Source organism: Littorina saxatilis, linkage group LG8, assembly GCF_037325665.1.
Source record: "Littorina saxatilis isolate snail1 linkage group LG8, US_GU_Lsax_2.0, whole genome shotgun sequence".
Lineage (NCBI taxonomy): Eukaryota > Metazoa > Mollusca > Gastropoda > Littorinimorpha > Littorinidae > Littorina > Littorina saxatilis.
In genome coordinates, this window is record NC_090252.1 from 46465190 (window position 1) to 46478208 (window position 13019).

The 13019-nt window shown below is 40.9% G+C and overlaps 1 protein-coding gene across 1 annotated transcript in view; it reads left to right on the forward strand.

Annotated features, from left to right (window-relative positions):
• The window catches only part of LOC138973694 (uncharacterized), a 13353-nt gene extending 607 nt beyond the window's left edge, over window positions 1–12746 (forward strand). The window contains exons 3-8 of the mRNA XM_070346424.1: window positions 350–481; window positions 1413–1631; window positions 7507–7633; window positions 8022–8080; window positions 10005–10274; window positions 11165–12746. Coding sequence (XP_070202525.1) covers window positions 350–481; window positions 1413–1631; window positions 7507–7633; window positions 8022–8080; window positions 10005–10274; window positions 11165–11274 — 917 coding nt within the window. The 3' untranslated portion in view covers window positions 11275–12746. The remainder of the gene's footprint in view (window positions 1–349; window positions 482–1412; window positions 1632–7506; window positions 7634–8021; window positions 8081–10004; window positions 10275–11164) is intronic.
• The last annotated feature ends 273 nt before the right edge of the window (window positions 12747–13019 follow it).

The following is a 13019-nucleotide window of genomic DNA, read 5'->3' on the forward strand; positions in this document are numbered from 1 at the left end:
AAAAAAATGTCTGTTACAGTATGAAAAAGTATTCCATACACTGCACCATTTGTCTTAAACAAATAGCTGAACAAATAACTCAACATGTTTGACTGCACTTTCAATTGTTCCATTTTATATTTCCATTTGTTTATTTTCGTCTACCTTTTAGTTTGAAATTTCTAGGTATTCAATTTTAGTTGTTGAGTGAAAACAGACAGATAGGGCATAGCATAGATAAGTTTGATAAATCATGGTGTGAAAGAAGATTTAGCGTTCCTATCACATATCCACTTGCTTTGTGACTAATCTGGAATCGTGCTATGTAATGGTGAATACGTTTCTTGAAAATATTATGGGTATGTTTTAGTTGTCTTCACAACATGCCGCTCGGAACCAGTGGAAGAAGGACAGACCGCTATGATGAACATTTCTCTCCGACCGCAAATTGACCTACACGTCGGAAGACTGTTCATCTACCTCAGAAGAGGAAATGATTCAGGTACGTTGATAACAATGTTGTTGAGTTTATTCAAATACAAAACCAGGCAATTATACATAGTAGAGAGAGGGAGAGAGAGAGCAAAAGGGGATGCCAGAAAGAGCGTGAGAGAGAGAGAGAGAGAGAGAGAGAGAGAGAACAAAAACAAGAACAATTCTTTATTTAACGAGGGTAATAGAGTAAGCAGTGATCTGCTTTTTTACATCTGGCCCTCGCCCTAAATAGGGACTAGTCTAAAATTGCTAAAGAATAAGCAAGTAAAGAAGACTACTGCTACATGATTAAAATAAAATGAAAGTAAGAAGATATCATCAATTTACATACAATACAATGCTTATATGAAAAATGTAAGTTCATTTGACATGAGTTAAGAATTATAGAGTAGATTGCACTGACGCAACAAAGCTGTACTGAGAGAGAGAGAGAGAGAGAGAGAGAGAGAGAGAGAGAGAGAGAGAGAGAGAGAGAGAGAGAGAGAGAGAGAGAGAGAGAGAGAGAGAGAGAGAGAGAGAGAGAGAGAGAGAGAGAGAGAGAGAGAGAGAGAGAGAGAGAGAGAGAATAGTCTTGTATTGTGATTATGTAAACGTAATTTCTTTTGTAATCTGGAACCTTAGAGTTATGCAATATTTCATTAGGAAGCTTAAATGGCCCTGCGTATCTCTGGTTTGTTTTGTTGTCATACATTGATCGACCGAGGGGATGTGTGCTTGCATTATGTGTGGTTTGTTCATTGATTTCGTTGGTTGCTTGCTTAGTCGGTAAATTGGTTGTTTTGGCTCGTTTTCGAATCTGCGTAATGGACATGCTTTACTCAATTATTATCCGCTGATTTTTCAAACAACTAAATGGCGTTCTCTGTGATGATGAGAACACATTGGAAATATGAATGTGCTACAATTAATTTGCCCTTTGTTTTGTGTACGACCATCAGATACACTTCGTTGCGATCAAAAGGAGCCCGGTTCACCCTTGGAATGCTATACAGTCAACGGAAGCCGTTTCCAGACAGAGGGTTTGGTTGACCATGACCTCAACTTGATTGTCCCAAACGTGACAGATGACCTTGCCGGCGAGTACGTGCTGCGTGTATACATCAATGATGTTCCAGACCCTGACACAAAATGTGTGCTATCAGTGATAACAAGAACAGGTGAGAATAAATACATAACTTTAATCCGTCCGATTGAACATTGGTGTTTCAGTACAAAAGGAATGAGGTGTTGGTGAAAGCACAAGAACTATGTATCAATCAATCAATCAATCAATACGAAGCTTATATAGCGCGTATTCCGTGGGTACAGTTCTAAGCGCTTGTCGAAGATATTTACACAGACAGTAAAGCTGCTTTCAATCACACTTGCTGAATGCAACACATAGCATTTTAAATGATTCTTCAGAAAGTTTCAAAAAAGTAGTTATCAATAGTTGCCCTGCATTGAGTTCGCTTGGTCAAAGATGCAATTGGTAATGCCTGTCTTACACTGTGCCGAATATCCTTGCGAATATGAACATGTTGTATTCGGCAAAAAAATAGACGAATGGACAGGAACAAATATTGAACATTCGAAGCCATAAGCCTGTCTTACACTGTGCCGAATATCCTTACGAATATGAAAATGTTGCATTCGGCCCAAAAAGAGACGAATGGGCAGGAAAAAACAGAGAAAAATCGAAGGCTTACGAATCCTTGCGAATGTCATACGAATGGTTGCGACTGCTTGCGAATGTCTACCGATGATTGCGATTGTATACGATTCCATATACGGATCTATTACGAACGTTGCGAGTGGCCTTGCGAGTGTTGCGAGTGCTTGCAAACATTTTACGAATAAAACGAGTATGCAATTCGCATTGTTCGTAATGTTGCTCTTACACTCTGGCGAATTGCCCTTGCGAATAGATGTCGCCAATAACTCGTAATGATCGGGACATGGTCGCAAGACATTCGTAAATGTTCTTAACCATTCGCCACCACTTGTCTCTTTTTGCGAACATTAGCAACATGCTCCTAATATTCGCAAGGAAGTCATATTCTGAATGTTTCGCAACGTACTCGTAAGTATTCGCAAACCATTCGTAATCATCGTAAAGATATGCGTAGCGCTCGTAAGTTTTGTGTGTGTGTGCACATTTTTTCCAACATCTTGCGAATGGTTGCGAATTATTACGAATTTCTCAGGAATGTTTTGATCATTTCTTGCCAATTCATAAGAATGTTGCGAAAGCCTTACGAATGCTTGCGAGTGACTACAATTATTCGTAAAGTGTTTGCAAGAACTCGCAAGGCCATTCGCAAGATTCGTAATAAACTCGCAAGAAATGTGTATATGGATTCCTATGCATTTGCAATGATCAGTAGTATAGACATTTGCAAGCACTCGCAACCAATCGTAAGAACTTCACAATAAATATTGATATGGATTCCTATGCATTCGCAATGCTCGGTAGAGATTCGCAAGCAAGCGTAACCAATTCGTATCAGAGCTTATCAGATCGTGCTATTTTTGGAAAAGTGATGGCGCTTTGCTCGCCGATTTAAAGCGCGGCATTCGCCGTTGGTGTGAACTAGGCATAAGAAATTCGCAAGGATTGGTAAGGCTTCCAATTTTCCATATTATCCATGTCCATGTGTCTATTTTGTTGCCGAATACAACATGTTCATATTCGCAAGGATATTCGGCACAATGTAAAGACAGGCATAACGAATGGTTGCGAATGGTTTGCTAGCGCCACGAATACTTTGCGATGATTACAAATGTCTTGCGAGTACTAACGAGTGCGTTGCGAGAAAAATAGCAATAGGACTTCCTTGCGAATATTAGGAGCAAGTTGCTATGTTCCAAACAAGAGACGAATTGCAACGAATAGTTAAGAACATTTACGAAAGTCTTGCGACCATATCCCGATCATTGTGAATTATTGGAAAATGCTATTCGCAAAGGCAATTCGGCACAGTGTAAGACTAGCTTTACCTATCATTGCCAATGCATACAAATCCATATACGAATGTCTTGCGGATGTATTACGAACGTTGCGAGTGGCTTTGCGAGTGTTGCGAGTGCTTGCAAACATTTTACGAATGAAGCGATTATGCAATTCGCATTGTTCGTAATACTGCTCTTACACTGTGCCGAACTTCCCTTGCGAATAGAATTCGCCAATATTTCGTAATGATCGGGACAAGGCATTCGTAAATGTTCTTTCCCACCATTCGTCCCTTGTTGCAAATATTAGCTACATGCTCCTAATATTCGCAAGGAGGGCATATTCTTCAGTATTCGCAAGCCATTCGTAGTCATCGTAAAGGTATTCGTAGCGCTCGCAAGGCATTCGCAATGATCGGTACACATTCGCAAGCATTCGCAACCATTCGTAAGACATTCACAAGAAATGTGTATGCGAACATTAAGTAGTTGGCGAAAAAAGAGACTAATGGACAGGACATATATTGACCATTTGAAGCCTTACGAATCCTTGCGAATGTCTTACGAATGGTTGCAAGTGCTTGCGAATGTCTACTGATCATTGTAAATACATACGAATCCATATTCGCAAGGATATTCGGCACAGTGTAAGACAGGCATAACGAATGTTTGCGAATGCCTTGCAAGCGTTACGAATACATTGCGATGTTTACGAATGTTCGCAAGGATATTGGGCACAGTGTAAGACAGGCATAACGAATCTTGCGAGCGTTATGCCCGGTTCTCACATATACGATTTTTCGGAAGTGTCGGGGATAGTTAAGTCGGCTAGGTCGGAAGTGTCGGATGCAAATTCTGCTCCAAATTTCACTCCCGACCTGTCCTTACGACTGATCCGACCATGTAGCCGACAAGCAGACGACAACCACCCGACTTTAGGGCCGACAAATCCGACATGTGTCCAGACACTTCCGACTGCAGTAACGACAATTCCGACTCCAGTTACGACAGGCCCGGCTGAAAAACTTCCGAACAATAGCCGACTCTCACGACCAGTGTAACGACTAAACCGACTAGCTAACGACTGTCCTAACGACAAATCAGACTGCCCTAACGACAAATCCGAACGAAACTATGCTACCGACAAATCCGACCACCCTTACGAGTCTTCCGACTACCGTTACGACTAATCAGAATCGCCTTACGACTAAACCGACACGCTTACGACAACCACCCGACAAATTTCTATTCGTCTGAGTCGGGAGGCTCTTCCGACTGTTTTGAACATTTCAAAACAGTCTGAAGGGCCTTCCGAACTAACCGACTTTTCAAAAACAAAATTGCTAATTCTCACGAACTCTCCGACCTCTTCCGACTTCCAGCCGACTACCTAAAGTCGGGTGACATTCGTAGATGTGAGACCGAGGCATAACGAATACATTGCGATGATTACGAATGTTTTGCGAATACTTACGAGTACGTTGCAGCAAAGTTAATAATATGACTTCTTTGCGAATATTAGGAACATTTTGCTATATAGCTATTCTGATGAACACGTGGGGGAATTCGGGGGCTGTGATTGGATGGGCTCTTCCTATCATCAAAGCATAATGCTACGGAAGTCGGCCATTTTTCTCAATATCCAAAAGCATATTGACGAAAATGGCCGACTTTCTTATAATAATAATAATAATAATAATAATAAATGAGCATTTATATAGCGCAACATCATAACTTTACAATTATGCTCTCTGCGCTTGACACATTTAAAATTCAAACACAGTTATACAAGCATTTGCATCTACATTCATAGTCAGCAACGCTTGATTAAAAGCATACACCATCAAACATACATTACAACAGATTCTTCCACTAATTAAGTAATAAAAACATGAATAAAATAGGTAGTAAAAACAAGGAAATACCAGCTAAATACCCTTAATCAAACAGAACATGTTATTAATACTGAAAAACAGCCCTAAATGTGTATACACATTATCACATTATCACTAAAACAACAAAAACACTACATGTAGCCTACTGATGGACTGAGAAAACAAAATCAGGGGTTGTATTTCTTGAAGAGATGCGTTTTAAGTGCTCGTTTGAATGCTTGGGGTGACTGAGAGTGGCGGATGTGAAAGGGGAGAGAATTCCAGTGTGTGGGTGCGCAGAAAGTAAAAGTGCGTTGTCCGTATGTTTTGGTTTTGGTGTGTGGAATGGTGAGGATGCGACAGTCAGAAGAGGCACGGAGTTGTCTTGCTGGAGAATAGACGGTGAGGAGTTCAGAGAAGTAAGCAGGAGACGAGCCAGAAAAGAAGTTAAAGCAGAGGGTGGACAGTTTGTAATCAATGCGGGCTTAAATAGGTAACCAGTGCAGTGTGTGAAGAAGTGGTGTTGCGTGATCTCGATTTCGTGCTTTCAGAATGAGGCGTGCTGCCGAGTTGTGGACTTTTTGTAGTTTATGCAGGATATACAGAGGACAGCCAGAGAGAAGAGAGTTGCAGTAGTCGAGTTTAGAAAGAACAAAGGCACAGACAAGAGTGTTAGTTGTTTGAGAGGAGAGTGTGTGGCGAATGGTGCTGATCTTACGAAGCTCAAAATAAGCTGCTCTACAGACTAAAGATATATATGTTTGTTAAGGGTCATGTCAGATGAAAGGGTGAATCCAAGGTTTCTAGCTGATGGGGAGAAAAGAATGTCGGTGTCGCCTACTTGAACAGAAACGGCTTGGGGAGAGGGAAATGTAGTGTTCTTCTTTTTGCACAGTAAGACTTCAGTCTTATCATCATTCAGCTTAAGTTTGTTATCGATCATCCAAGATTTAACATCAGTGATGCATGTCTGAATGGTCTGGATGGCGGAATGTGTAGGGGGACTGGGTATATTCAGTTGGGTGTCATCAGCAAAAGACTGATTTAAGACAGAATGGTTTTGAATCAGTGTGGAGAGGGGCTTAGTGCACATGATGAAAAGGATGGGACCGAGTACTGAACCTTGAGGAACGCCGAAAGAAAGTGGGGCTGGAGCAGACATCTGGCCATCGACAAGCACAGCCTGAGTCCTGCCAATGAGATAGGACTCGAGCCATGCCAGCGGTGGACCGGAGATGCCGTACAGAGTCTGAAGTCTATGGAGAAGCGTGACATGATCAATCGTGTCGAACGCTGCAGAAAGGTCAAGTAGGGTAAGCACTGACACATCACCACCATCCAGAGCAGACAGAATGTCACTGATTACTTTAAGTAGGGCTGTCTCAGTACAATGAGAAGGGCGATAACTCCACACCGTAAATACCCCACTTCCCCTCTGAAGTATTGATGTACAACCCATGGCACTAACATTCATGTAGTCGTTTATAACTGAGGTTGAAAAATTCGCTTCATGACGAGACAAGCGATACCATTCACCCAAACTGAAAACTTCGCTGTCGTCTGCTCGCGTTGTACGGATTAGCTGTTCTCTTCTTCTCCCCTTGTTGCATCCTAGATCTTCAGTTGTTTCTAGTTTTCCGTTGATGTTGTGTTTTGGTCTTCTTCATAAGTAGTACTTAAAAAGCTGTTTCAACAACTGTGTTGTGAAATCGAATGCACTTGGAGTCAGTTTTTCTTCCAAAGTCAGAAAGCGTGTAGCGGTGTGCACGTCTGCGCGAACATGATGCGCGTAAGAAGTTTGTCTGCTATCAAAACCTGAGATCAACGCATCGACGCAAAAACTGTCATTTTGTAAGTTTGGAACAACAAATCAAGGTCATAACAGCTATATAATCGCTATTGTGTTTTCAGCGTAGCAATAGGGTCCGATATTTAGACTCGAACAAGTATAATGAGACTCGTCTTCGACTCGTCGGCATTATACGTGTCTCGTCTAAATATCGGACCCTATTGCTACGCTGAAAACACAATAGCTGGTAATGTTCAAAACAAGAGACAAATGGTGGCGAATGGTTAAGAACAATTACGAATGTCTTGCGACCATGTCCCGATCATTGTGAATTTTTGGAAAATTCTATTCGCAAGGGCAATTCGGCACAGTGTAAGAGTAGCATGAGGGAGTGGGTTGGGTTTTGTACTCTCTCCTTCATTGCATCTCTATTTTCAGGACGTCAAAACTTTTCTGCGTCAGAGGAAAACAGTTCCGATGTCTCAACAATCGTTGTCCCAATCTGTGTAATTCTCGTCATCTTTGTCATCACCCTTGGTGTAGTCATCTTCTGGCGCCGGAGAAGGTATGTACAAAAGAAAACAACTAACACACAAAACACAACCAAATAACAACAAGAAAAACACAAGAAGAAGAAGAAGAAGAAGAAGAAGAAGAAGAAGAAGAAGAAGAAGAAGAAGAAGAAGAAGAAGAAGAAGAAGAAGAAGAAGAAGAAGAAGAAGAAGAAGAAGAAAGAAGAAAGAATAAGAAAGAAGAAGAAAAAGAAGAAGAAGAAGAAGAAGAAGAAGAAGAAGAAGAAGAAGAAGAAAGAAGAAAGAAGAAAGAAGAAGAAGAAGAAGAAGAAGAAGAAGAAGAAGAAGAAGAAGAAGAAGTTGAAAAAGAAGCAGAAGAACCCCATTATTATGTTATTTTTAACTGGTCCCAGCTGTTTCTTTATAACATATATTTTTCAGGAAAAGGGATGAACAGGAACAAAATGGGGAAACCCAGGCAATGAACACCGGTGACAGAGGTAAGTTGTGTTGTATATACTAACTTGACTAGGGAACGCATTGACAAAGCAAACACAAAGCAACGTGTACTTTGATCACATGCCACATATAATGAGATCCCAACATGACGGTTAAAATATATATGAGAAAAAATTACTGAGATATACTAAGAAGACGACGGGCGCAGCGGCCTACCACAAGTCGCCAGTATTTGCAGAAGGTTAATTGTTCAAATCCCAGCTGCACCTTGTCGGTTAAAGGCGAAGTTCGGGAGGAATTTTTCGGCGAGTACGAAGATTTGATTAATGACCTCCAGACGCGCAACTGACACTCACACCCTCTATCCAACAAGTGTCTGGAACTGTTTAGATAAACAGTAGTATGGTGGTATCTCTGATTACTGGACCGAGAAAAAAGGGGAAGTCACTGTTTCGTTCACTTTCGTGTCTTCGTGTGAAATCGGAGACGGCCTGCAAATTAGCCTGTGGGCATAGGGAAGCTGGGTGTTGATAACTAATGATAACAGACTTGAAGGAAGAGTGGCTGTAGCACATAGCAGACATTCTTTCAAAACTGCGGCTTTAAGGTTGGATATTGTTTTCGATCTTCCGGGTCCTCCAATATACAGATCTGCTATTGCCTTATTTCCGTTCGTGTATGCACAAGAGCAACAGTGCACGGACAATATGCTGTAATCCATGTCAGAGTTCAGTGGGTGATCGAAACACAAAAATACTAAGCATTCATCTTACGAAATCGGCGTATGGCTGCCTAACTGGCGGAATAATGGCACGTAAAAATCCACTTGTGCAAAACACAAAACCTGAGCTTTTCAGACCATGGAATCAGAAGAAGAAGAGGAGGAAGAAGTAACAGATGCAAACATGATTCACTACATTATGTTTAAACAAGTCGCGTAAGGCGAAAATACAATATTTAGTCAAGTAGCTGTCGAACTCACAGAATGAAACTGAACGCAATGCCATTTTACTCGTAGCATCGTCAGGCCACCGCTCATGGCAAAGGCAGTGAAATTGACAAGAAGAGCGGGGTAGTAGTTGCGCTAAGAAGGATAGCACGCTTTTTTGTACCTCTCTTTGTTTTAACTTTCTGAGCGTGTTTTTAATCCAAACATATCATATCTATATGTTTTTGGAATCAGGAACCGACAAGGAATAAGATGAAAGTGTTTTTAAATTGATTTCGACAATTTAATTTTGATAATAATTTTTATATATTTAATTTTCAGAGCTTGTTTTTAATCCGAATATAACATATTTATATGTTTTTGGAATCAGCAAATGATGGAGAATAAGATAAACGTAAATTTGGATCGTTTTATACATTTTTATCTTTTTTTACAATTTTCAGATTTTTAATGACCAAAGTCATTAATTAATTTTTAAGCCACCAAGCTGAAATGCAATACCGAACCCCGGGCTTCGTCGAAGATTACTTGACCAAAATTTCAACCAATTTGGTTGAAAAATGAGGGCGTGACAGTGCCGCCTCAACTTTCACGAAAAGCCGGATCTGACGTCATCAAAGACATTTATCAAAAAAAGAAGTCATGTTTCTTTTCTTCTACTAACCGTTGTCAAACATATCAAACTCAAGTCAGTAAACTTGTTGACACATTTTTATGGTATTCCTATCAAAAGAACTATTGTTCACATATATGCAGTGGAAGTTATCAAAACAGTTATGTTGGTTCCTTTTGGATGTATCTCAATCGAAATGAAGCATTCATAAAGATAGTTCAACTGGTGCGTGAGACTAAGTCAAATCAATCATTGACAATAATCAATGCTCTATTCGTGTTTCAATTCACAATTTTCGGATTGTTCTTAATACTAGTATATACTGTAGTTTACCTGACTAAATACTGAATCGGGTTTTAATCAACAAAGAATGTATACCGGAACTGCATCTGTTGTTTTGCAGATGGAATAATTGAGGTTCCTGAAACCGGGAAAACTAGCACAACCACCGAAGAGGTCAACACAGGGACGTTTCCCGACACCGCTACCCCCACCACCACCTCTGCATCTTTGAACACCACCGACACCACCACCTCCGGCACCGCCGACATAACAACAACGCCTACGAATGCACCATTGCAATTAAATCGTCTCCAGGCTGCTCGAATACCGTTGCGTGAACGGACGACTGAAACCGACAAAAACACACCCATCGGTACCAGCTTGCAGAAAGGTAAACGTTATTTTCCTTACCTTCTGCAAATGTTATGCAGTTACTGTGCTACAGTCGCAGATGTTTTGATCATTTTGAAATAATGTCCATTTTCTTCTAATAATTGTGTTCTGTTTACTCTGTGTCCTTTCCTTTCTTTTCTTCGTATTCATGCGATCAAGCACTTGTGTGTTTTTTCTTTTAATTTGTTTTGTTAAAGCTGTTGCCTCCCAGAGTGCTCAACTTTGCTTGCACAAAAGCTCATATGCAGATCCCGGAAACATTTGCTATACACACTGATACATATAACGCATATCAGTTGGTAGAGCTTTGTACTTGTGATCCAAGGGTCACGGGTTCCGATTCGGATCGGGACGGACACGGGTCAACTGTATGTGCAGACTCAGGGGTAATATCCATGTATCCACGACCTCGGTCATTCTGTCATAAGTGCAGGTTGCTGATTACACCTAAACATGCCCACACCTGGGTAGCGCGACTCTGTTGCTGCTAGCTTTCCACTGGGAGGAAGCGACCCGAATTTCCCAGCAATCGGACGATTAAGTAATGCAAATACACATACAAATGAAATTTTTTTAACGGGCCTTCTATGAGGTTAAGGCATTTAGAATGTCAAAAAACTCGCAGTGGCTAATTTACTATGAGTTTGTAAAGTTTGAAACCGTCGGAGTTACTTCCCATGTCACGGGAGGCAAATGATCAGTAGGCCATTCAGAATTATTAAAGACTTATTGTCAGTATCTTCAGAATGATGAAAGCTCTATTGCATTGTGCTCGTGAATACGGCAGAAAGCGTGCATGTGATAGTTTAGCTATAGGGATGATTTACCGAGTTTACATTAACGACTGAAAAAACCCTTATACTGTGTTTTTGTTTGTTTTGTTTTCAGCGATAGAGACGAATAAGAACCCATTCTTCGAGATAAAGGTTAACAAACGTGGTCGACCGGACAAAACAGAGGACGAATTTGTTACAGCAAAAGGGAGCCAGATGAAATAATGCACCAATGTGTAAACATGTTTTGTGTGTTTTGTAAGAGTGCTTGCATGTGTACGTGCATGTGGATGTCAATTGTATGTGTACGTCCATATGCGTGTGTCTCTACATGCGTGTGTGTGTGTTTGTATTTGTGTGTGTGTGTGTATGTGTGTGTGTGTGTGTGTGTGTGTGTGTGTGTGTGTGTGTGTGTGTGCGTGTGTGCGCACAACTATTTTTACAAGCACTCTCTTATCTCTATTATGTCATTATCCCAACGACGTCCTTTTCTTATTCATATCTAATGAAATATATCACCGATTATGTAATGCTCGTTGTAGCATGCACTTAGCATTGCATCCTACCGCTTTATGTAAATTATGACTTTTGAATGAAGTTATGACTTTGTTCATCTCATCACAGTCACTTTATTATGTAGACTTGTGAATGAAGTAATAATATCAGCAACATAATGGTAACATTGTCTCCAAAATGGTGGGCCTGTCTCCTGCCGTACTAGCATTGCCTCCCTTTGTTTACTATCTCTAGTTATGGTATGTGTGACATGTGGGTAGATGACTGCTGTTTCAGCGACCAGTAGTGAGCTTAATTATATGTATTAGTACTATTATTTTAATGTCGTTGATTGCTACCACCAAGAGACTGTGGATAACTGTTCTAGTAGGCCTATTGTGACTCTCTCTCTGTAAGATATTTGGATTGGCGTAAATGGGGACGTGCGCAGTGGCTTGGTTGTACGACGTCGGCCTCCTAATCGGGAGGTCGTGAGTTCGAATCCCGGTCGCTGCCGCCTGGTGGGTTAAGAGTGGAGATATTTCCGATCTCCAAGGTCAACTTATGTGCAGACCTGCTAGTGACTTAACCCCCTGCACACGGAAAAGATCCTGTAATCCATGTCAGAGTTCGGTGGGTTATAGAAACACGAAAATACCCAGCATCCCTCCCCCGAAATCGGCGTATGCTGCCTTAATGGCGGGGTAATTAAAAACCGTCATACACGTAAAAATCCACTCATGCTAAAAACATGAGTGAACGTGGGAGTCGAAGCCCATGAACGAAGAAGAAGAAGAAGAAGAAGAAGAAGAAGAAGAAGAAGAAGAAGAAGAAGAAGAAGAAGAAGAAGAAGAAGAAGAAGAAGAAGTAAAGAGGGAGATGCGAATTTGTTTTGTTTTTTGACACTCTTGCTTTGTTGTGTGTAAATATAAACATGGGTATATTTGTATAATGGTACTTTATTCATTATTTGTCTTTATATTTGCAAGTGGCAGTTATTCTTTTCTATATTTCCTTGCTTTACACACACAAACACACACACACACACACACACACACACACACACACACACACACACACACACACACACACACACACACACACACACACACACACACACACACACACATAATTATGCGCATTGAGTGCTTTGATGTTAAGTTTATTTCAACGGCCTGTATATCTGAAGATAAAGCTTCTTCCAATAGTTCAATTACAGGAGAGAGCTATCCTTTCAACTCGTGTGAACTATGCGGAGACATGACAACATTTGCTGTGTGTGTGTGTGTGTGTGTGTGTGTGTGTGTGTGTGTGTGTGTGTGTGTATATATGTGTGTGTGTGTGTGTGTGTGTATGTGTGTGTGTGTGTGTGTGTGTGTGTTTATGACGAAATAATCTACACATACAGCCATTAAAGTCTCAAAGAAAAAGAGCCGCGTTTTAGTGTGGGCCGGGACGTAGTGAAGGAGGGTCCG